A 25,284-nucleotide genomic window follows, 5' to 3' on the forward strand; every position below is an offset into this window, starting at 1 on the left:
TGTGTTCCAAAACTTTGCTCACCTATATCTCAAAAAGGAAAAATATTTTGAAATGCAGTATAAAAGAAAAGATGCTCAAAATGATGTACTTAACAACATGCAACCTTAAAAGTTTGGTTCAGTGGCCCCAAAATGGAGATAAGGTCCGGCCCCTAAAATATTTTTTTATAAAATATCTCAAGAATTTCTGAACACTTGTTGAACAAAGCTCTTACACCTGAAACAAAATAGTATCTGGCCCTTAAAATGTAGGCCCTCTTTTCCTGTTTTAAATCATGTTTAGCTGTTAAATAGCAAAATCAAGATCGAACATAAATCTCAATTTCTAAAATCAGACGGAAGACCTCCTCGTTGCTCGCAACGAGATCGTGTCTAGTTTTCATACTTTTTTATACCACGACAAATTGGTTGTAATCCTTAGACATTAATTTGAAGAAAAAAATTAATGAATAAATGGTGTTCGTATGCATAAGATGAGAAGTTTCATTGGAATGCCCCACCCTCTCCTGATTGTTTTTCAAAATAGTCTTATTAAGGTCTTCCGTTTCCAACGGAAGACCTTATTGTTTTTCTTCGGTTTCTTCTTCCCATTATTATTATTTTTGTTTTTTTTTCTTACAAATTTTGTGCACGCGAGTTCTCGGAAATGGCTCGGCCGATTTTCATGAAACTTTCAGATCTAATAGATATTGATCTGAACCTTATTGGAAATTTTTTATTTTGATGACGTCACTTCCGTTTCAGAGATATTGACGTTTTAGCGATTTTTAGAGGGTCAGCTTGTCCGTCGAACTCCTCCTGAACGATAAAAGATATCAAATTCAAATTTTCAGGAATTGTAGACGAATGATTGTAGTTTTGTCTAAAGTGAGCCATTTATGTTTGGCGCAAAAGGCGCCGAAGCTCGCCTGGACCCGAAAATTGAGATATAAAAAATGTAGTGATTTTTCTTGGTTTTCTATAATTATCTCTTTTCTCGAAAATATTTTGATAAGACATGTAGAGCAATTAAAATTTATTTTTACAAGAGCTTTAATTTGAGATCAAGAAAAAGGGGCTGGCCCTTCAAATTAGGGGCTGATAAGGCTCTAAAGTCTTTTGATGATAACTTTTTAATGTGAAATATTTTGTGATACGTTATAGAAGCAATTATGTTTATTCTAACGTTATTCACCTATACATGGCAATCATTTACTCCTATATTACGTAATTAGGGATTTTAAGGGGCAAGAAGTCCAACACTTTGATGCTCAATATCTCTAAATGGAGAAACATTTTGACAAGCAATATTGAACAAAAGATGCTCAAAATATTGAGCTTATTAATCTGCAACAATAATTTCTTTGTTATGCGGTCCCTGAAGGGAGTAACAGGGTCGGCCCCTAAAACGACCCTCTCCAGATATCTCCAGAACAGTACATAATTTCTAAACACTTGTTGAACAAAATGTGTTTGAATTGACACGAGCTTTCATTTAAGATCAAGAAAAAGGGGCTGGCCCTTCAAATTAGGGGCCGATAAGGCTCTAAAGTCTTTTGATGATAACTTTTTACTGTAAAATATTTTGTGATACCTTACAAAAACAATTATGTTTATTCTAACGTTATTCACCTATACATGGCAATCATTTAATCCTATATTACGCAATAAGGGATTATAAGGGGCCAAAAGTCCAACACTTTGATGCTCAATATCTCTAAATGGAGAAACATTTTGATAAGCAATATTGAGCAAAAGATGCTAAAAAATTAAGCTTAACAATATGCAACCATATTTTATGTGTGATACGGTCCTTAAAAGGAGTACAGGGTCGGCCCCTAAATCGACCCCCTCCAGATATCTACAGAACGGTACAGAATTTCAAACACTTGTTGAACAAAATGTGTTTGAATTGACAAACACATTCTTATGAAATCATAAAAAAGGGGCTGGCCCTTCAAATAAGGGGCTGAGAGGGCTCTAAAGACTTTTAATGATAAATATTTACTGTGAAATATTTTTTGATCCGTTATAGAGGCAATTATGTTTATTCTAACGTTATTTACTTAAACATGGCAATGATCATTTACTCCTACGTTACGTAATTAGGGATTTTAAGGGACCAGAAGTCCAAAACTCTGATCCTCTTTATCTCAAAAGGGAGGACATTCCGAAAAGCAGTATTTAACAAAAGATACTCAAAATAATGTGCTTAACAATGTACAACCATATATTGTTTGTTATCTTGACCCTTAAAAGGAGTTTAGGACCAGATATTGAAACGATTTTCCACATATATCTCAAAAACGATAACCAATTTCTAAACACTTATTAGCAGTACACAAAAATACCTTTTAACTAAAATGAATGAAAAGGAGCTGATCCCTTAAAAAAGGGACACAAAAGGGGTAGATAGTCTTTTACCCATTACTCTTAGACCCCGCTTCCATTTCCAGATACGTTTCGTTGACGAAGATCAAGAGCAAGGTCATTCCGTATTCTAAAAATCGGACGGAAGACCTCCTCGTTGCTCGCAACGAGATCGTGTCTAGTCTGAAATTCTTATTTGGGACAAAAATTTACCTAAATAACCAAATTTAGAGAGAGCGACACTTAATACGCAGTCACCGGTTTAAAATAAAAACAATAAAAAAGTTTTTTTGGTCAGCTGCAACAAATAGGATAAAGGACACGTACATGTATATATTATCCATTTCAGTTTAGATGAATCATTCTGCCAGCTCCTCCAAATGTCCAACAGATAAGGAAAAAAATCGGAAAAAGTATATACTAAATGAACGAAAAATGGTTCAGAATATTAAGCATTATATCACGATAATGTGTAATTAATAATTTCCGCGCTCGCGCGGGCTGTCATTAAGTGTGTAATAGAAAAGTTTTTATTACGCAAGCATTGTAAAGCTACTATTGTTTATTCAAAAGTTAAGTGGTTTCTCCAGATTTTCGACCTAAACACACCCATCGAACAAACTAAAAGTGTGCAATATTCATGCTTTTGTTAATTCTCTTTAAAATGGCATTTTTTTTAGACTTGTTTTAAATAATTTTGAAGAAAACACCCATGTTTACGAGTCACAACATTTAAATTTCTATTAATAATACAAATCTAAAGTTTCCTATCTCTCAGGAGACTACATTTAAGGATCAATACTGTTTGTGTATAATAGTGCCAAACAGTTTGACTACGCAAGTCCTCGTAACAACAGCACATAATCTGAAGAACCATTGAAAGCAATTAGGACATAATAATGTGTGGAAGTGCATATTACGAGATTAGTTCAAACTGTGAAGATGTGCACATTAAATAAAAATGTGCTAAATGATATTTTGAGTAATAACAACCATTTGTTTTTAATTTAACATTTATTCATATCAGTACATTTACCACTGTGGGTAGTTTCCATAAAATCGTGGCCCTGCAAAAAGTAAATGTTTAAAAAGCATGAACAGATCCTACTTGTGTAACAATTTAAGATATAGCTTGCATTTGATTAATTTGGGTGAAAAATTCACATTTTTATTTTACATTTTTAAATCAAGTATAAAATATAACTGCAGAGATATACATCACTACAAATGTAATTGTTTAGAGAAACAAAACATGTTAAGAACTTAAAACGTTATTTTGATATAAAAATGTTGATAATAGAAGTTTAAATGCCTTACGTCTATTTCTACAGCACACTGCGTATCTATCAGTAGGATGGATGTTACAGGAATACCCACGTGGGCAATCTTGTCTGTTTGGACCACGCCCACAGAATACATTTGGCAGAGGGACACCAATTTGGCACTTTGGTTCGTTTGCGATATCTGAATTTTTACATTTAAGAAATTTTTTGAATTGTATGAAAAAAAAAACCCGAAGAATTTAGACATAGTTTTGAAACCTCATTCAACAGTTACTTTATCGAAATAGTTGTGAAAGTATTTGATTTTTTGTATTTGATATTTGAAAAGTATTTGATCAAAATAAACACTTAATTACATATGCATGTAGTTGTACAGTGGATGCAGAAGTTTTACGTTAATCATAAGTAATTATCAGTAAAAATAAGGATATGCTAATACACAATCAATACTCACTTGTTTTACAGCAAATGGCGAACCTATCGACCGGGTCTATTTTACAAAAATAGCCACTTGGACAGTCCTGTCTGTTAGGACCACGCCCACAAAACACATTGGGTAAAGGTTTACCTATGTCACATGTTGCGATCGGTGGAGCCCCTAAAATAGAAAACGTAATATTCAGATTGCATAGCATTATTAAATTTTAATATATATTCTTACCTAAATTACGCAAATTTAGACACGGATAACGAATTTAAAACATACTTCTGGGAAATTCCTTCTTTACAACTTTTAATGCAATCGTTCATAGAGTCCCTTAAATACGAAGGAAAATTCGGGAATTATTTTGTCTAAGCCATGTTTTGATGTGATCCTATGGAAAAATAGTGTCGTGAGACCTGCAAGAAATCTATTATTTTACACCAGCAAAAATAAATTCTGCTAACACAATAACATTTATATTAAATATATGTGTACAGTTTTACAGAATTCTGTTGCTATATGAAAAAGTTATGAACGTTTATTAAAACCATGGTGCTCGTGATGGCCTCTGATTTAAGAAAATTTGTTAAAAGTTATACGATACGTAATTTCACGGCGTGTTAATTTTGAATGATTTTTGGGGTTTTTATTTCTGCAAATATGCACAATGTAAACTGGTTAATATCATAACGACCCGAAGATATATACATGTACAAGTTTAGTGAATACTGCCTTTTGTGGGAGGGGTTGAAAAACTGTCGTTATATCATTCAATTTTAAAGAATTGGCGTGCATTTTCATCGAAATTAGCAATATCTGGTTCTATTGAAACTAATACGGGTGCTGCTAAATTAAAATTTCACTTTAATATTGCCGTTTTCGCGGCATTATTTATAATTTCTGAATACCATACAAACGTCTATAATACTTATTTTACAAAAAAATCGTATTGCATAGAAGTGTTTTGGTTAAAGACCAGAAAGCCAATTCGGTCAGGGAAAATTTCGATCTAAAAATAGACAAAAAAACCAAAGAATTTGAATGTCAAGTAAAAGAAGTGTCAGATGGTTTCAATCTGGATTTCGACACTTTACGCGAAAAATTACATGAACAGAATAAGGAACTCAGATCTTTGAAAGAAACTATTAAAGAGTGCGAAGAAATTTCAGTAGACGCCTTAAAACTGGCGAACCAAAACCTCCAATATTCCCAGAAAAATAACATAAAGTTCATGGGTTGGAAAGAACAAAAAGACGAAAATCTTAGGATGGATCTATGTACCATTCTGAAAGAATAGGCCGGTGTAGCTCTAGACCCCAACGATGTGCTGGAGATACACAGATTGCCTCAAGGGAATCGCGGTGGAATAAGACCGGTGATTGCAAAATTTAGGTCCACAGAAGTTAAGGTCAAAGTCATCAAAAACCGATCAAAAGAAGAAATCAAAAAATGTTTCACCATGTACGACCACATAACCCCAATGAACGCAAAACTTATTCACGATTTGAACAAGAACCCACAAATTCAATCCGCATGGTTGTACAATGGAAAAGTTTTCGCTCTTGATAAAGACAATAAAAGGCATTGATTTGACATATTTGACAATGTGAACATGAAGGTGAAGCATAAAATATCAGCGATGTGCCAGCGGAGCCTTGTGTGAAGACATTTCGATCGGGATCGATTTTGGGTGACCGGGATCGGAATGCACATAAAATCTTGTAACTTTCGTTTTTGCGTGTGTAACTTTCGTTTTTGTGTATGGAAGTGTGTGAAATGGCGATGTGTGAGTTTGGGTGAAAGAATAATTTTTGAAAAGGTACTTAGGATATGTTGTTGTTTACATAAGTTATCTTATTACTTTTTATTTCTTTTTGATGTAACAATAAATGGCTGATTTGATAAAAATAGCATCAGTGAATTGTCAAGGTTTACATACATCTTCGAAAAGGCAAGACGTACTAAATTTTTACAAGAAACAAGGGTATTCAATATTATGCTTACAGGATACACACTTTACATCTGAAATTGAACCATTTATTGAAACGCAGTGGGGATATAAATGTATATTCAATTCATTTCGGTCGAACTCAAGAGGTGTCTGTCTTCATTTTAACAATAATTTTGAATTTAAAATACACAATGAAATTAAAGATAATGAAGGAAATCTTTTAGCGATTGATATAACCATCGAGGAAAATCGTGTTACTATTATTAACATATATGGTCCAAATTATGACAGTCCATGTTTTTACGAAGAAGTCCGTGATATTTTTTTGAACCTAGATAATGACTATTTTATACTTTGTGGAGATTTTAACCTTGCTTTAAATCCTGTGTTGGATACAGAAAACTATATCAATGTTAATAACCCAAAAGCAAGGGACAAGGTTCTTGAACTGATGAAGGATTTACAATTAGTTGATTACTACAGGATTCTAAATCCAAGCAAAAAAATATTTACTTGGAGAAAAAGAAATCCTCTAAAACAAGGCCGACTTGATTATATACTAATATCTGAAAGCCTGTCAAACATGGTAGAAACAATTTCTATTAAACCTGGTTATAGATCAGATCACTCTGCAGTACTTTTAGAGTTAAAATTCAATAAATTTGTAAGAGGCCGTGGGCTATGGAAGTTTAATAACAGTCTTCTGACAGATAAAACTTACATTGAAAAGGTTAAACAAACTATTCATAAAGTCCAAGATCAATATCTACATGATGATGATATAAATCACAGTATTTTTCTGGAAGTTTTACTTATGGAGATCCGTAGTATTACAATTTCATATTCTTCATTTAAGAAGAAAGAAAGAGATAAAATTGAAATTACCTTACTGAAAGATATTGAGAATATTGAGTAACAGTCTGATATTGATTTTGAGCTTTTGCATGAAAAAAAGTCTGAACTTGAAAAAGTTCGAAAAGAAAAGTTACAAGGTCATATTATAAGATCCCGGGCTAAGTGGGTAGAAGAAGGAGAGAAACCAAGCAAATATTTTTGCTCACTAGAGTCTCGAAACTTTCTAAATAAAACTATTAAAAAAGTTGAAACACACAACAATAACACTATATATGATCAAAGCAGTATCCTTCATCAGGTCAAAACTTTTTATGAATCTCTTTTTTCTTGTAAAGACTCAGATCTTCTAGATATTAATCTTGAAGATATAATAAAAACTGACATTCCAAGGTTAGATACATCCACTTCAATATCCCTTGAAGGCGATATATCGGAAAGTGAGATTTATAATGTGTTGAAAAATATGAAAAATAACAAATCTCCAGGGAGTGATGGTTTTACTGTTGAATTTTTTAAGTTTTTCTGGAAGGATTTCAAACATTACATTGTGTCTGCGGTTAACCATATTTTTGTTAAAAAAGAGCTCCCTATATCTCAAAGGCTAGGAATTATTACATGTCTACCAAAAGGGGACAAACCCAGACAATATTTGAAAAACTGGCGTCCAATTACCTTGTTGAATGTACTATACAAATTAATATCAGGATGTCTCAGTTATAGAATTAAAACTGTTTTAAATTATTTGATATCAGAAACTCAATCTGGTTTCATAAAAGGTCGTTATATAGGAGAAAATACCAGATTTGTTTATGATCTAATGTCTTTTACTGAAACAAAAAATTTACCTGGTTTACTTGTGCTTATAGACTTTGAGAAAGCTTTTGATTCCATATCTTGGAAGTTTATAAAGTTTTAGAATATTTGGGTTTTAGGGAAAATATGATTACATGGATTAACATTTTAAATACACGGATCAAAGCATCAATCTTGCAGTGTGGTTTCCTTTCAGAACAAATTGATATAAATAGAGGATGTAGACAGGGGGATCCTATTGCTCCATATTTATTTATTCTATGTGCAGAAATTTTAGCAATTCTAATAAAACAAAATACAAATATCAAAGGTATTGTGGTTAATAGTAAGGAACATAAGATTATCCAATATGCAGATGACACAACTTTAGTACTTGATGGTTCACCAAATTCACTTTTTGCTGCACTTGACACTGTAGATTTTTTTTCTACTTTCTCAGGACTAAATATCAACAGCTTGAAAACAAAAATTGTTTGGATTGGTGCTAAAAAATTTTCTAAGCAAGTATATCACCATACTAGATGGAAACTAGTGTGGGGATGTACAACATTTAGTTTATTGGGAATAGAATTTTCTGTAGATTTGGAAAAAATAGTTAACTTAAATTATGATATCCAAATACCAAAAATTAAAGCTATGATACAACAGTGGAACAGGAGAATACTCACTCCCATTGGTCGAGTCACTGTAGCCAAAACATTACTTTATCCAAAGCTTAATCATCTTTTTATATCTCTCCGGATAAAGAAACATTATCTTTTTTAAGTAATCTTTTCTATGAATATATATGGAATTCAAAGATTGACAAAGTGAAGAGACAAATTATCACCCAAGATTATTTAAAAGGGGATTTAAAATGCTAGAAATTAACAATTTTTTAAAGTCATTAAAATGCTCCTGGATTAGGAGACTTTTTAAAGATAAGAAACCATGGATGGACATCTTTTTTGAAATCCATGGCAATGAGGTTACAAAAAATATGCTTGATTTTGGTGACAAATATATGCATAATATTGTGAAACATAGTAATGTTTTCTGGAAAGATGTATTTCAGTCATACTTAACAATATTTCAAGCTTCGGATAACATAATATTTAAGCAAAAATTCTTTTCTATGCCAGTTTGGTACAATACAAATATATGTGTTGGTAATGAAACAATTTATGTCAAATTGTGGTATGAACATGGTGTAAAAATAGTTAGTGACTTTTTGAATAATGATGGAACTTTTTTATCACAACATGATTTTGAAAAGCAATTTAGCTTGACAAATATTTGTACCATGCAATTTAATAGTGTTATCAGTGCAATATCTAAGTTTCTCAAGACCATGTCAGTTAATAGATCTGATGTGAGTAAAGATTTTTCACCATTTATTCCTTTTTATTTTGAATATATACTGTTGAATGAAAAATGTTCCAAAGTTTTGTATCAACTCATTAATAGTAAAGATATTGTTCCAAAGGCAATTCAAAAATGGAACACTGAAATATCACTTCACTTAGATATAAATGATTCTGTGAAAGATTTTTTTTAAAATTTGTTTTAAGACAACAACTGATACTTCAATACAGTTGCTACAATACAGAATTCTTCACAGAATTCTTCCAACAAACTATTATTTAAAAAAGATTAATGTTATTTCATATGATGTATGTACTTTTTGTAAGGAAAATGTGGAAACAATTCAGCACGTATTTATGACATGTTTAGAAATACTTCCTATATGGAATAATCTTAGTATGTACATTTATAGGAAAACTTCAAATAGAATTGGCTTTAATGTTAAAAATGTACTATTTGGTGAACTTCCTTTCAATGGTTACAACAAAGTAGTTAATTTTATAATTCTGTACTCCAAGCAATACATTTTTAATTGTTCAAAAGCAGACAAAAAACCTGACATTGTTGGAATGTTACATCATCTGTCATTCAAATATAAAGTTGAAAAATATATAGCTATCAAATCATGTGAGATTACAAAATTTAATAAACTCTGGGTAAATTGGAAAAACATATTTGAGATATAATTTTTAAACATGGTAAACAACTGTACTATTTATATTTGTATATGTGCGTTTATATATATATATATCCTTTATGTTTGCTCTTGAAGAGAAGGTAGTATGTAAGAGAGGGAAAGAGTGTGAAAGTGAGAATGCCAAAAAAAATTCTTATATATATTACCTTCTTTATGAAATCATATATGATTGTGAAAATGAAAACAAAAAAATTAATTATAAAAAAAAAAAAAAGAAAGCCAACTTTCTGAATAAGCTGTTTTTTCATTTTTTTTTTTTCATTCATGTTTTGTATTTTTTCGAGGCAGTTTGAACGGCCCCTTAAACTATAAGCGGGTCGCTGTTAGATGTTCTACGAGATTTCTGGGCTAATTTTGTATGCGCCATTGACAGCAAAATAAGAGAGGTGTCGGCCACAATGGCCCATTGTTGGCAATTTCTAATATACACACATCTATAGAACGCCAAAACACTCCATTTCATGTCTTAAAACATATAACAATTTTCCTTCATGTTGCACAGCGCTGTTAATTTTTACCATATATTCCTACCAAAATGACACGCATAGGGAGTTTTAGAAAAATCCCTCTTTATAAATTACAACTTGTTAAAACGATTGTTCCCAACCAATTTAGTAGCAAAAACACAAAGCCATCCACAAAGGCACGAAAATCTGTTGACATTAAAGTTACGCATGTGCTTGAAAATCATGTCCGAGCCTTTTCACCTCCTGCCGAAACAAGTGGCATTAAAAATATTTTTTACAAAAAATATTTTTATAAAAGGGGGAAATCGCGCATTTTACACGTTGTTTTTTATCTCAGAGAAAAATACAGCCCCTATCGCTCGCGGAAATCCACCAAAAAATGAAGGGAAATTCAGGAATTACTTTGCCTCAGCTATGTTTTGACGTGAACCTTCGGAAAAATATGCTGTGAGATCAATAAGGTTTCCGAGCTTTATGTATTGTATCCAGTTATTTTTGACGTTAGCATTTTCCTGATTTGATAAAGGGCGTAAACCTTGATAATTTCATCCTGACCGAGTAAGTGATATACGTCTACACAGGTGAGACCTCTACAGCGAAATACAACCTGTAAGAGGTCTGCAGCTTATATAGGGGTTGTAGGGATAACGGTGGTGAAAAAGAAATATGGCGGACAGTGCCTATTTAAGAGCAGTGTTCAGTTTTAAAAATCACCAATCAAAATTGGGTATCACAATCCATGACGTAGATAAGGTTTATAAATCATTTGAAATGACGACGTTGATGTTTACAAGACATTGCTTAGGCATCATCGAAGGGCTTGCCATACCTACCTACAGTGCTGCCATCGTGAGAGTTAACAAGGATACGCTAAGATGCAAGATACATTTTTACTGCAATCAGATTTCCGTAATAAATTTCAGGGTGAATTTACAAACCGAAATCAACGTCACAATACTTTTAATACTTGTAGTTGAGTATACAGGATATGAAAGGATTGTTTTGTCAACTTTCAAGATAGCAGCATTGTATATACCCAATCACGACCATTTATTTCGACTTTGTAATAATAGTTTATGCCAAATTACTTTCTGGACAGCAGACGGCGAACCGGTCTGTAGGATCTATGTTACAGAAGTAGCCACTCGGACAGTCTTGTCTTGAAGGGCCCCGTCCACAAAATACATTAGGCAGTGGTTGTCCGTTATCACACTGTTGACTGAAAACAACCTGAAATAAACCCCCATATATTTGATCTGAAAAAAGTAATCTAGTTAATATAACAATAATTGGTGATTTTTTATGTATTAAGTATTATTTTACTCCCCAGTGTCTTTGTATATGATAACACTAAATACCGACTTTGTAAGAGATAGTCAAAAACATTTCATCAAAATCAATTTTTATATGTAATCATACTATCGTTGAAAATTGTAGAAATATAAGAAATAAGGTATCTTTCTTTGAATATCCTGAGATTGGAGATGATCAAATGTATCCATCATGAAGCTCTCGAGCCTTGTTGGATTTGATCATCTGTACAATATTCGATCATCTCATATATACATGTATAATACTCAAAGTATGACCTCGAATTTCTTAAATATTTAAAATTTATGTATTTCAGATTTTAAAAAGGAATAAAATATAACTCTGAAACGATCAAAGAGGTAAGACACAATCATGTACATGTACAATAAACAGAATGATGTCATTGATTTATTTTTGTTTACAATTTTAAAAAATAGCATCGCTCGCTTCAGTATACAGGTACCAAAACAAATGATCATGAACTCGCTTTGCAACTAAAATTAAATTCACATGCATTGTTTAAAGCCTTTAATAAACATATTAATAGTTATGTTTATTTTAGTTTAAACCATGGTATAAAGTGTTAAATGTACAAATTGTTTTGATACCTAAAATATATTTTAGGAGATTAATCCCGTAGTTCTTTAAAAGGATCTAGATTATACGGTATAAACGGAAATAAAAAAAAAAACTTACTATAAATGATCCAAAGAGGCAAACGGCACAGTAAAGTGTACGCTCCATATCGGTGAAATTCCAAAATACTTCAACACCTTCCACACAGACTACTACAATTAAAAGACAGTACTAAAATAAGAGGAAAAACAAACTCATTACATATTTATATTAATCTGACAAATTTGTGTTTTTGCATACATCATTGTTCCATGCGTAAATATCAAAGCAGTAATTTATTGCGGCTAACAAGTGAATAATAATCCGTTGAAAGGTAGCCACAGGTGTTACACTGCTCGAGGATCACGACCTATGAATTAGTCATTCTGTGTGCGTATATTACACACGGATGTCCCGTTTATAGGTCGGTTCTAAATACAAATAACCCCAAGTATTTCAAAGCCAAATTAAATTTATGAATTTTTTAGTGCATTACCTACGGTCATATTTATTTTTCTGTTTTTGTTTTTCTAGTGCATCGCTCATTTGCACGTAATGAATTAACAATGATGACTGTTTTCTACATACACCTATACAGGACTTCACTAATTAGGTTGTCAAGACAATATGTATAATACATGTGTCACAACCTTTGTTTAGCGTAATATTAAAGGAACACAATAATAAAGTTGAAGTATTGTATTTCGTTGAATGGCCAAATCAAAAACAGAGGTAATGAAAATATCCTCGCTTTCTTAGAAAATGCACTCGTACTATTCACATTAATTTTGTTACTCGGAATTGTCCAGAGTTAAAAGACTTAGTTATTTCTTTGATGACGGAAAATCTAAGTCCATCTAAATCACGTCCTGGAATCTCCACGGTGGAGCTTAAACTGACTCTTTCACACAACGCGCATCTTTCACTCAAACATTCAATTAACACAATTAAGGAATTATAACACCGGTGACTCTTTGATGGAAGGAATGACACTAATCTTAAGCAAAACAAACAACACCTATACTGTTTAGCTTTGTCCTCGGCCCTCGAGGGATCTGAAGTAATTTTTTTTAATTAACAAAGAATTAGAGAAAAAATAAAATGTCATGTTGGAAATTCAGATTTTCATTAAATTTACAATGTGACAATTCCTCCCCTCTCCGAGTAAGACTCTGACCCCGAGTCTAAGAAAACTTGGATATACGTACTATTAATGGTATACACACATTTAAGATAAAACAGCAAATAAAACGAGGACGATATTACTGCCTGAGAAGTACATGTAACAATTTTCAAAATAGCGCATAATAACCGGAAGTTTGGAACATCTGGGGACTCTGGTATATGGGAACTGTATGTGGACTGGGCCGCGGATGTTTCTGCGATCTGTATGACTTGGACGCGAATGACTGTCTCGATACGTTAACACGTGCATTTCATTGTTGATTTGCGGATGATCGGGTGTGGTGGTTCTGTCCTTCATGTGTTCGTTGTGTCTTTGTCTCTGTTTGAGATGACACCTCCGTTAAATGTAGAGTTTCTGTGTTGGTCTCCACACTCCTTTTCCGAATGGGAATTGGTACAAAAGGGGGCGCAAATCCCAGCATGTTTATTTGTCCTTCCTTGTTCCTCAGACGATCCATAAGCGATTAAATCTCACTTTCCAGTTTAAAAATGTCGACATCCTTTCTTGAGATTTTCTTTTCAAGGGCCTTATTTTTCGTCCGCGCATCTTCAAGTTTTTCTTCCAGCGTAAGAACTTGTGTTTGTTTTCTGGCCATGTTTTCTTTGTTCTTCTTCCATGACATTGAGAGCTTTTGTTCGAATATTTCAATATTTCTCTGCTGCTTATTGTTTAGTTCCCTCAGTGCTAAAATTTTCTTTCCAACTGTAGTTCACTTTTTCTGGTCCGGAACTGTCGGTCTTGACACTTTCAAGAAAGAAATAAGTTCTGCGTCAGAAACATTAAAGAATGAGAATTTTATGGCGGTCTCATGTCGAGCCATGAACATGGTCCAGCGTTTTTGGTCGCGCTCTTTCTTTTGAGTTGATTTCTTTTTGACAACCATTACTTTCACTGTTACGATACAAGAATTCCGGCACTGTGTTGAAAGATGGCCGATTTTCTGGCATTACTCAAAGCTTTACACTTTGTCAGGTGTCTTTTGTAGAATACACCTCCGCAACGGTAGCAAGCTGTGTCGGACATGGTGCGCGGTATTAGGGGAATTAACTGCTTGCACAGTGGTAGAACTGAGGTACTGGGATCTGGGTATTACACAGGAAATGCAATACCCCCGGGTTAATTACCATTAGGATTCTCCACCAATTGTGACCGCGTAGATTTTACGGTGCTAGGGAAATTCTTCTGGTTCTGCATCCGCCGTGTGCAGTACGAACGTGGTGAGTAAATGTTGGCGTAAAAGGAACAAGTTATAAGGTTGAGGCGCGCTGTGGGCCGTAAGTTAAAAACAAAGGTTATGCACAGTTGTATGCCATATTCCCAAGGGTCCACCAATATGCAATTCAAGAGAAGTAGAACGAAGTGATGAAGGATTCCGTATTTATTATCAATCGAATTTAAAAGATGAACAATAACAAACAAATAAGCGACACAGACGGAAGTGGCCGGTAATGCGTCAGGCCTCCGAACTGAAGATTGACAAATACAATTCAGTATATATAAGAATCTAAACAATGAGTAAAAGTGACAATTTGATGACATCAAATGACTTGAGTGAAAGATTCACAGGTATTAGGTAATTAGATTAACTCAATGAGTCTTTGATGGCCGAGACATGAAAGGCATATAATTACACAATGTTGTTTCAAGAGATTAGCAGTTCTTGGGAGAAACATCTGTCTGATTTGTAATAACAATTAAATAAAGAGTCTGCCGAGTGTCAATGGCTAATTCACTTTGTAAACATTAAATTCTAAGAATATATGACAAAATAAATGTTGTATTAGTAAAGTCCGAAATAAAGATAATTATAGAACAGTCAATTTTGCACTGTGATACATGTATGTGTGCAACAACGTTTTACACATAAAGAAGGTAGGTTGGCGTAGTAGATTTTTACCAATCCTAGCAGTCACTGTATTAGTTCAAATTCAAAAAAAAAAATCAGTATTAGGGGTGTACTAATTTGCAGACATATAAATACACTACTTTAATTGTATACGGCTTTGGTTGTGAAAATATGACATGACATGGGAAGCAAACTGTTTTTCTGTTATGATACCACATCTTTCTAACTGCTTATCTAAAGAATAAAAAAACGCAATATGATATAGTGTAGACATTTTTTCATAATTGAGATGGTCCACTTATTACAATGCTTCTTAAAATGCCTTTTGTTCTTTACTTTTTTCCGACCACAAATACAACTTGGTTCATTTTTAAGATATAATTCATGATATAGCAGAATCTGAGTGAAGAAATTATCAAGGCAGATTTCATGAATATTTTGATAAAAATGAAGTTTTCAAAGTGACCTGCGCCCTTTTATCAAATACAAACTAGACGATCGCGAAACTATATTGAAACTATCTGCAGAAGAAAAATTATTAAGTATTCACAGAGGGAATGAACTAGTAAAACTTTTCTTGAAAATACATACAATTATACATGTCTTTGCTCGTTTCTTGTCAGAGAAAAACTCCCTACTACAAGGTAATTTACAATTACATGTATTCAGTATTCTTTAGTTTTTGTAATTGTTGTTGTTTTTTTTGTTGTTGTTTTTTTTTGCTATATCCATTTTGTTTTCTGTTGTCAACACAAACACCTGTGATTATATTACTTGTACAATAATTTGCACTATCATTCAATATAAACAATGGCCAACACCTTGTGTAAAGTAAATACATGTACCCATAAACATTTAATCCTTCATCTACAATTAAAATCAATTGTATATGTGTAACTGTGTGACCGTTGGACCCGGTGCAGATTTAGTTAAAACAGAGTTAGTCTACTGATTCTTGACAAGTAATCAGCTAGGATCATCATATGATTATCGTTTCGAATATAAAGTAACAAAAGTTGGTTTATCAAATTGTTTTGAGCAATAACTTCTTTTGAAAATTGTGTATTCAGTCTACATCACTACGTCGGTTACGCACACCAAATGGCAGCCAAAGAAAGTGATTCTTATCCCTTTGTTTATGTTTATGAATAAAACTCTGATTTGTTCAAAGATTAAGAATTAGATAGCTACCTGTGTGTAATTTATTCTTAATTTAGAAATATCAAAAGGAAGAACAAGCTGTATGAATTCTTTAATAAAAGTGATATGTATAGTATACAAATAAACACCACGTCCGAGGTTCGATGAATTTATTTTTTTTAAACCCTGTAAATATCAATAACAATAATGAACATAATGAATACAATATTATTGATTAACATATAAATTGACTTCTTTAAAACATTAAGTGATAAACCGAGAATTTCACAATTGTTGTAAGAATTGCTTCCCTTACATCATAATATTTTATACATGCGCATCCGAGAACATTACTGATTTACAAACACATTTATAGAATAAATATGTACATTCGCTAGAATATGAATACATATACATGTGTACCTGATTATGGACCCAGGGTTCGTACACTTGGTCTGGCCCAATACAAACTACGAACTTGATAATATACACTTAAGTAATATTTCATAAGTATAATTCAAATACGCATTAATCTTGATTTTTTTTTTTACACATTTGAAATCGGTATGTTACACTTGAAAATGATATAAAAAAATTAATAGAAAAAAAAGAAATAAAATTCATCCTACAGTCGATATTGTCGATGTATTCATCAGTATCGTCAAATTGTCATCAGACAATTTGATGAATTATATGTATAAAAAGGAAAGTTTTCTTATTTATTAACATTTTCCTGCACAATGAAGGGTCATGTTGTTAGCATTTTCTTGATGTGTTCTTTTAAGTATCTCTCTTTGGAAGAAACTTGTTTCCACAAGTTTTGGATGTTTCAGCTGGTTGTCTTAACATTTTGCAGCACTTTGTTTCATAATTCTTAAGTCGACGGAAAACACACCACAGTATTTGCAAATTGCCTTTTCTCTTTTTAAATCTCTTATCACATCTTGAAACATAAGAAGCCTTCGTTAAGATGTTCCTTTTTTTTTAGGTCGCTCAAAGCGCAAGTATTGGTATACATGTACATTGTGGCATCGCAAATTAGGCTGAGGTAACTGTAACGAAAAACAAAGGAAAAAAAATCACTCAACATGTTAAAAAACCATAAACACATAACAGTCAAATATCTCGTTTTATATACATGTATGTATACGTCATGACAATCAATATGATATTTGTTTGTAAATAAATTCTTTTTTTGAGCAAACTTATAGTAAAAAGTCCACTAAAATCACTTAAGAACTTTAATTGTAAAGAATAAGGTACAATTTTAGCAAAGCTTTAAAGTTCAAAATGTGTTAAATCTTTAAAAGAAAATTAATATTGAAAATTGAGCAAGCCTGAGTACTTAAGCTTTTCTCTTTTTTAAAAGGGAATATAAGCTTAGAACGATATTCTATAATCTTAAATATAGTGATATTCTTTTTAACAAAATCGAAGTAAAATGGTCTATAATTTTTGACGGATTTCTACTTTTTTAATTTAATATTGCATGATAAAGCTACAGTTCATTGTGGGCTATTGCTACAGACAGTTTGATTAAGTTGAATACTTCATCGAGCTATGATGTCTTATAGGACCCGTGCTTATTTCCAGGTTTCGAGGTGCTATGCAATAGAGATTTGCCTTCCTCGGTATCCAGATACATCACTCTTTTTTAATTTGTTTTTTGATATTTTCATGTTTTACACTCGCGTTCCATCTACTACTTCAAGATAAGTGTTTCATTTTACGACAACTCAGCCGATCGAAAGATCGAAAGAACTATTTTATTATCAGTGAAATAACACATTGCCGTTTTAGAAGAAATACAACTCGGGTGAATATAAATGTTGGCAGAAATAGTTTCGTATGTGCTGTTGTCTGGTTTCCGTCTATCTGTTTGTCGAAAACCATTTTATACAAGCATCCATTATGTAACATTGTATATTTTTTTGTATGACTCCTTCCGCGGACTTAGTAGTGGCTATTGTTCCTCAGGCGAGCGATGTGACCAACAAATCTCTTGTTTAGTTTGAAATTAAACATGCCAATAATACGATATGTTTTGCGTCAATACATACAGAATATTGTGCTTCTTAAAGTATATTTGCAAAAAATATCGGTTAATATATGTTCTTTGATGTTTTATCAGGTAAAAATTCCCCTACTTTGGACACTATTATGCATGCACTAACATATAAAAATGCATGTACCCTTCATAAAACACTACGACACTTTGATGTTAAATAGTTGTTCGTTTTTATCAACATTATAATTTATTTCAAACCCCCCCCCCCCGCCTCGTACCTATGTACAAGTTTTAATAATTAAAATCTAAAATCAGAAAACAACTATGTAGTTCGAAGAAATGGAACTGCCAATAAATCGTCGGCAGAGATGAATAACGAATCTGACAATTTGAAATTTATCCACATATCGTTTGACAACAACGCAATTACGTAAAACACATAATTTTATTTAGTTCTTGACAATATCGATTTGTTGGTTACTTAATTAAACATAATGGTGAGTTAAAAGTATATTGAATATTTTAGCGGACAGTTCCAATTTTATATGTCAACATAGTATATAAGAGGAAAACTTGGACAGGATTCAGGAGAGACTTAGACAGATCTTGCCAATACTAATCAACATATTGAAAGCTACATATCTAAAACTTTATGAAAAAAAATGTGAATTGACATACGACATGCAACCCCGATTTCAAGACTACAGCTCTTAAGCTTTGTTTCATCCTAAACCTGTTTTACCAGGACTGAGTCTTTAAAGCGATCCTGCTGTGTCCTTCTACGTGAACAAAACAGTGGTTTCTTCTTTGGTATCGGCATGGTCGTCTAGAACGCACTTTGGGCATGCATGGAGTTCGTGCTTAGCCTCTGGGTTCTAATTACACACATAGTGAAAAACAAAGGTAGGATCGTCGTTATAGTGTTGTGAGGTTACAAGCAGCCCGACTAGAGCTCCGCTGGTGCGATCAAGTAGCGCTTATAAACATCGACTTACCCTTTAATAAATAAATTTATCCAATTCTTCGAATACTTAGTTTTTCATAGCATGCCTATGGAAATTCCCAGATATGAAGATAAGATATGAAATCAAACAAATGATTTAGTCTGATTACAAACACCGGATATATTAAATGAGATGTTGGTTAATCCTTCTATGATCAGACAGATAAATAATGATCATGCCTAATGGATATTATTTATGTAAAATAACAACGAAGAAATATGTTACATGTATTCTATCCTACTGTGAAATGTTTTTCGTGCTATCTGCCTATGGTGAATAGTCAACGAAAATATTAGAAACGGAATTCGGTTTCCTTTGTTTTTAAACTCTGTCAGAGAACACATCTGTCAACTTTCGAGTCGCTGCATTAAATTCAAAGTCTAATAAAAATTATTTGTTTTTCTAAAAAAATAACTGCATCGCCGATGAAAAAAGTTTTCTTTGGAATAATAAATTCTTCTTCAGTGACTATTCGGACGATAGCAAATTTATTGTCCCCTGCGACAGGAACTAGTTCTGCGACTTCGGCCCTTGATGTAGTTGCTGATTCTGGGGATAATAAACTTGCTATCGTCCTCATAGCCAGTAAATAGGTATACATGTATACTATTGTTACATGTATTGATCGAAAAACAAAAAGAAAACCGTTAAAGTTTCTGAGAAAATTCATATTTCGCTCCTGCCACGACATCTGGCAATGATTTTCTCAGGGGTATTCACCTCAACTTATGCATATTTTTTTGATATTGATAATAGCGCAATTGTTTTCCGATCTATTGCACTTTACTGTATTATCATTAACGTCACAGAATATACGGACTGACGTCAAACCTCCATAACTTGTAACGTATCCTTCAATTTATGGAACAAATTGCTGTTTTTTTGTAACCTATTAATCGAGATTACCGATAAGTACATTGGTGTTTTTGCATAATTTTGCATCAATCGTATCTGTAATGATGACAGAACGTTTGTTGATTAACTCGTATGTTTATTTTATGTATGTGTTTATCCTTAAGTGTTTGTTTTTCTTTTAAGAAATAAAATACATGAGTGACTGAATATCTGGTTCTTTACAAAGTGAAAATTAATTTCAAGAAATGGAACATGTTTTTTTTTTAATTGTTTTGGTTTTTCTCATTGCCATTTTTTGTTTTCAGATATTTGTAGTATAAATACGTTGTAAAGGAAATAAGTCATTTTAAAAATCGAGAGATAATAATTACGTTCATGCATACATTGTGCCTTAAAATGAATTGATGCTTCAAAATTTATTTCAAATTTACTTTGGGTACGCTTAATGTTTTGCTCAGTTAAGAACAAAAAAAAAGGACTTGACTCAAAATAGACAAGTAACGGTAGAAAAAAATAATAAAAAGCTAAATTAAAAATGTTGATTTTGAGAATAAAACCAAAAAATTACTTTACAAACTTTAAACAATATTTTGATTGTCATCAAACAGAAATAGCTTCTAGACATTTGCAACGTTAAACATTATCTTTAAGCTTACCATAATCTGCTTATAAACATGGGCCTAAAAATGTACAGCATGCACATACTGAATGACAATTTCAACAGTTTTTGGAGGGGGATTTGTGTGCACTTTCCAGTTCCGGTTTCTTACACACATCTATAGCTCACCTTTGTTCGCAATTTTTGTTGCTAAATTTGCAATTCATTGCACTAAATTTCAAATTTTGACAAATGTTCGTTAAGGATAATTTTTATCAATCAATCTTGTTCGAAATCCAACTTATCAGATAAAACGTTTTCCACATCGATCAATCACATTCGGGTTGAATGTACCCCATGTCTTCATTTCTATCTATTTTAAAATTGTCATTCATCTACTTATCAAAAATACATGTTTTAATATAATGTTTTTTTACATGCACTATTAAGAACAACATGATTAGAAATACGATTCATAAACCAATTTCACTGGTGTTAGATGATTTGTCAACGTAACTTGAAATGTTCAATCAATTTAACACCTTCCTCAGCAGTGTTTCAAGTCTTGAACAAACCTATTAACTTTTCAAATGTTCTACAAAGTATATGTAAATTATGTTGAAAATAAAAAGCAACTTTAAGACGAAAACACTATTGACAGTTCATGACTGGTGCTCATAATCCTTTGTTGGAAATAACATACTTGTATGACTCATGATGCATATCAGCTTTCTTTAATTCCAATGTCAATATATGGAATTTACACTATATTACATGGCATTCTGAAAAATCTGTAAATAAATACAATTATGTATATGGTATAACGTTTTGATTCATTTTCAAATCTTGTTTTGAACTAGATCAAATTATAGATCAAATACTTGCACTACAATTCATTTATATCTGCACCTTAAATAGGTATACACAAAGTGTATTTGAAAGTATACTTTAAATTCAAATTGTGTTAAGAAATTCTCATTAGTTTGATTTAAAAACAAAAACACGATTATTCAAGTGAAAACAAGATGCCTTTTCACAAGTTGTGAAAACATATGAAATTAATACGTCTAAGTACTATGTGTATTCTTATCATGATATTAAAAATATAATATGTGGTATGAAAAGCATTCCTTAAATATTCTTGATTTTTTATTGAGGAAAAATATTTAATCAAAATCTATATCCATGGTAATCAGAGTGATTGTGTGGAATATAAAGGGTTTACATTTAAAAGAGCAGAAACAGGTGCAATTACAATATGCTCTGATTTTGTTATTAGCCGCAGATCAAAGGAAAAGAATCGACTAGTGTTCAATTTTTTGAGAGATATCAATACCGTAGATACCGAATTATTGCTTAAATACAAAAAAGGAAAATAATGCTACTAAACAATCACAGTTATGTAAATGTAAAGCTCGGCCCGGTTTTTCGAAAGGTTGCTAAATTTAACACAGTGTTTAGGATAACGACTTGTTTAATCCTAATCAAGCGATTAGCTAACGCAGTGGTTAAATTCTGTTGAAGCAATTTAACGCAATGGTTAGCTAACACTGTGTAAACTGAGTTATCCACTTGGTTACCCATAATGCATTCGTACTTCCTATGTAAACATGGAGGCTTTAGATGTCTGCTCCAAGCCCAAGAGGGCAAGAAGTCAAAATTTTAGCATTATGGAGATGAATATCATCCATAATGAGCTGAAAGCCAACCCTGTTTTGGAGAGTTAAGTTTTCAAATATCATTACAAATCAAAAGAAACAATCTATTTGGCCGGATATTACTGAAAAGGTAAATGCTGTTGGCAATACAAAGAGAACAATAATGAGGTCAGGGACAAATGGAGAAAAATGTGTAGGGATGCCAAGGACAAATTTGCAGGGCATCGGAGAGAGACAAAAAGGACCGGAGGGGTCACCGCCTACACCACTATCACAGTCGGTTACAGACATTGTGGATAGGTATAAAGACTGCAGCTCTTTAATGGGAATTCCTGGAGGAATGGAGACCCCAATCTTCAGTGAGACAGATGTGATATTGAATAACTTATACATGACACATGAAAAAAAATGATGAAAAATTATTTAACTAAAAAAGTTTGATTGTAAGTAACCCCTATGTCTGATTCAAATTAACCCATTTAATCACTTTGTCTACCTTTATCCAATGAAAATTACAAAAACTGATCTGTTTCAGAAATGAAACATGATTCACATTATCACAAATTAAAAAAAAATAAACAATCACTTTAATATCCATCGTCGTACATTATTGCCTATTGAGCTATAAAATTTATATGTGCAAGTAGAAAAATCTCGTCTGCTAACGTTTTCAAAACCGTTCCATTTATAGGCGATTCAACTGAATATTAATTCATTGATTTCTTTCAATAATATCAATTATATTAAGTTAAAAGAAGTTTTAAGCTGATATACATAATTATTTTGCAATTCAATTTGATTGCACAGCAAAACTAAAATGTTTTTATTAAGAACAACCTTGACCCTTTGACACCCTTTTTAAAACGAAAGAAGCTGCATTTTAAAAAAATAAATTTTAAGGAAGACAATGGCTCCACCTTCGCGTTTACTACCTATAGAACGTACTTAAAAGACTCTTAATGAATAGTGTAGAGATACACATTACCTTTCAGTAGTTCTTAATATCAAAAATAAAATCCCATCATCACCCATGGCGCCATGTACGTTTCCCGCAATGTAGGTGCGTCTGATTGCATTAACGCATGAAAGAATGGCAGAGAATGATATAAAATAGGATTCTTTTGCAAAATGATTCTTTTAAATCAAAAAGTTTTGTCTCATTAAAACTTTGTAGCAACGAGTATTCATCATTATGGTTAAGGGATCCCCCGTATTATCATGGAAAAGGCTTCAGACTTAGTGTGGTTTAGTACACCGCAAATATGAGAACTTAACACACGCCTAGATAACTCGTTCGTAAAATATAGTACAATCTACGATATTTTTGAAACACATTGATTTTGCAAATATTCATGTCATGCATGTCTACACACAGATGATATGTGAAAGAGAGAGAGAGAGAGAGACCTTTGCGGATCTCGAATTTTTACCACCCGACCCCCTGGAAAATTCATTTTTTTAGTAAATACATATTAAAACTAACCAAAATATGCCATGGACCCACTTGCACTATGGCAAATTTATATATTCTTCAGATCCCACCATCTTCGAAATTTTGCTGTTTTTATTTTAATCTATATAGTATTACATGCTTTAAATCTTAATTTAAAATTAAAATATATAATTCGAAGGATAATTACCCCTGAGTGTAGGACGTGGAATCTTCTTTTAGGACGTCCAAATGCTTTTTCAATTTGGCTTCTTGTCTGTCCATGGGCTCTATTGTACCTCTCTTGTGCATCATCCTGGGGATTTGGGTAAAGTGTCAATAGGAATGGGCGGACGGCATAGCCACTCTCCCCGAGGAGAACACCATGCTGAAAGCACCTAGCTTGGTATCCTTCTTTCATATATGTCCTTACCTGTTGAATCGATGCCTTGAACATATTACCGGTATACCATGACAAAGTGACCTACCTATTTTAGAACTAGGCCCAAATAGGCAGTTCTTAAGCATGCAGTTTTCATATTATAGGACAGAGTTCTTAAACAGTTCAAAGCAGTTAGGGTTTTAGTGGCAGGTCAAATTTCTTTGCAGTATTTGAAGTATTAGAAATTATAGATTAGTACTGTCACACCTCACACTTGGGACTTGCATCATTCTAGAATTCATTTCCAACCAGTTAAAAACCTGGGTCATTGGCCACTGCCATATAAACTCATGATCACTCAGAATCAAGATCAGAGATAAAAATGCACATGCAGAGTAGATTCAAGTTGGCTTAAATTAATCTACTGACTCAGTTTCATTTGGAATCAAATGGTATGTGTATATATATATATATTTTTGTGTTGTAATTTATTCTTTTAAACTTAATTATTTAAAACTCACTATTGGAATCCAATTGCTAAGAAAAGTACAAATGTATATGGAGAGCTAAGGAACTGCGACAAAAATTTGTAGATTACAAAAACTGGTACTGCTAATTTATGGAACTGTCAGAAACTGTCCTCCACTTTGGCATGGGATGTATATAATTTATACTGTTGCACATACATTGTGAGAAATAAATTTATTGGTTTTTAGTTATAAGGGTGGGCATATAAAATAAAATGCATAAAAATTAATAAAGTATTTTAAAATTAAATTATGAAAATATATAATAAAAGCAATTATTAACTACTCACATCTATTCCTATATTCTACCAATAATGTGCAGAACACACCAAAATGAGGAATATATATTTTGGATTATATCAAAATAACATGAATGACACATAATGCACGATTACAATAGCATGCATATGATCATGCAGAATTATTTATGAATCTGGATTAATATACCTGTGATGTTCTTAGTATGTGAGCATCGTGAACAGATCCAGTCCAGGAAACATTGACATTAGTAAATCTTCCTGTAACATATTTTTTTCCATTAA

At 32.5% G+C, this 25,284-nt stretch overlaps 1 protein-coding gene across 1 annotated transcript; it reads right to left on the minus strand.

Moving 5' to 3' along the window:
• Positions 1-3,344: 3,344 nt before the first annotated feature.
• LOC128172467 (uncharacterized) lies at positions 3,345-12,412 on the minus strand. The gene is made up of 6 exons (XM_052838264.1): positions 12,371-12,412; positions 12,191-12,282; positions 11,272-11,413; positions 4,087-4,230; positions 3,667-3,813; positions 3,345-3,416 (listed from the first exon to the last, which is right to left on the minus strand). The coding sequence occupies exons 2-6, from the start codon at positions 12,236-12,238 to the stop codon at positions 3,382-3,384; spliced, it is 516 nt and encodes a 171-aa protein (XP_052694224.1). The 5' UTR covers positions 12,239-12,282; positions 12,371-12,412; the 3' UTR covers positions 3,345-3,381.
• Positions 12,413-25,284: the final 12,872 nt, after the last annotated feature.

Source organism: Crassostrea angulata, chromosome 2, assembly GCF_025612915.1.
Source record: "Crassostrea angulata isolate pt1a10 chromosome 2, ASM2561291v2, whole genome shotgun sequence".
NCBI lineage: Eukaryota > Metazoa > Mollusca > Bivalvia > Ostreida > Ostreidae > Magallana > Magallana angulata.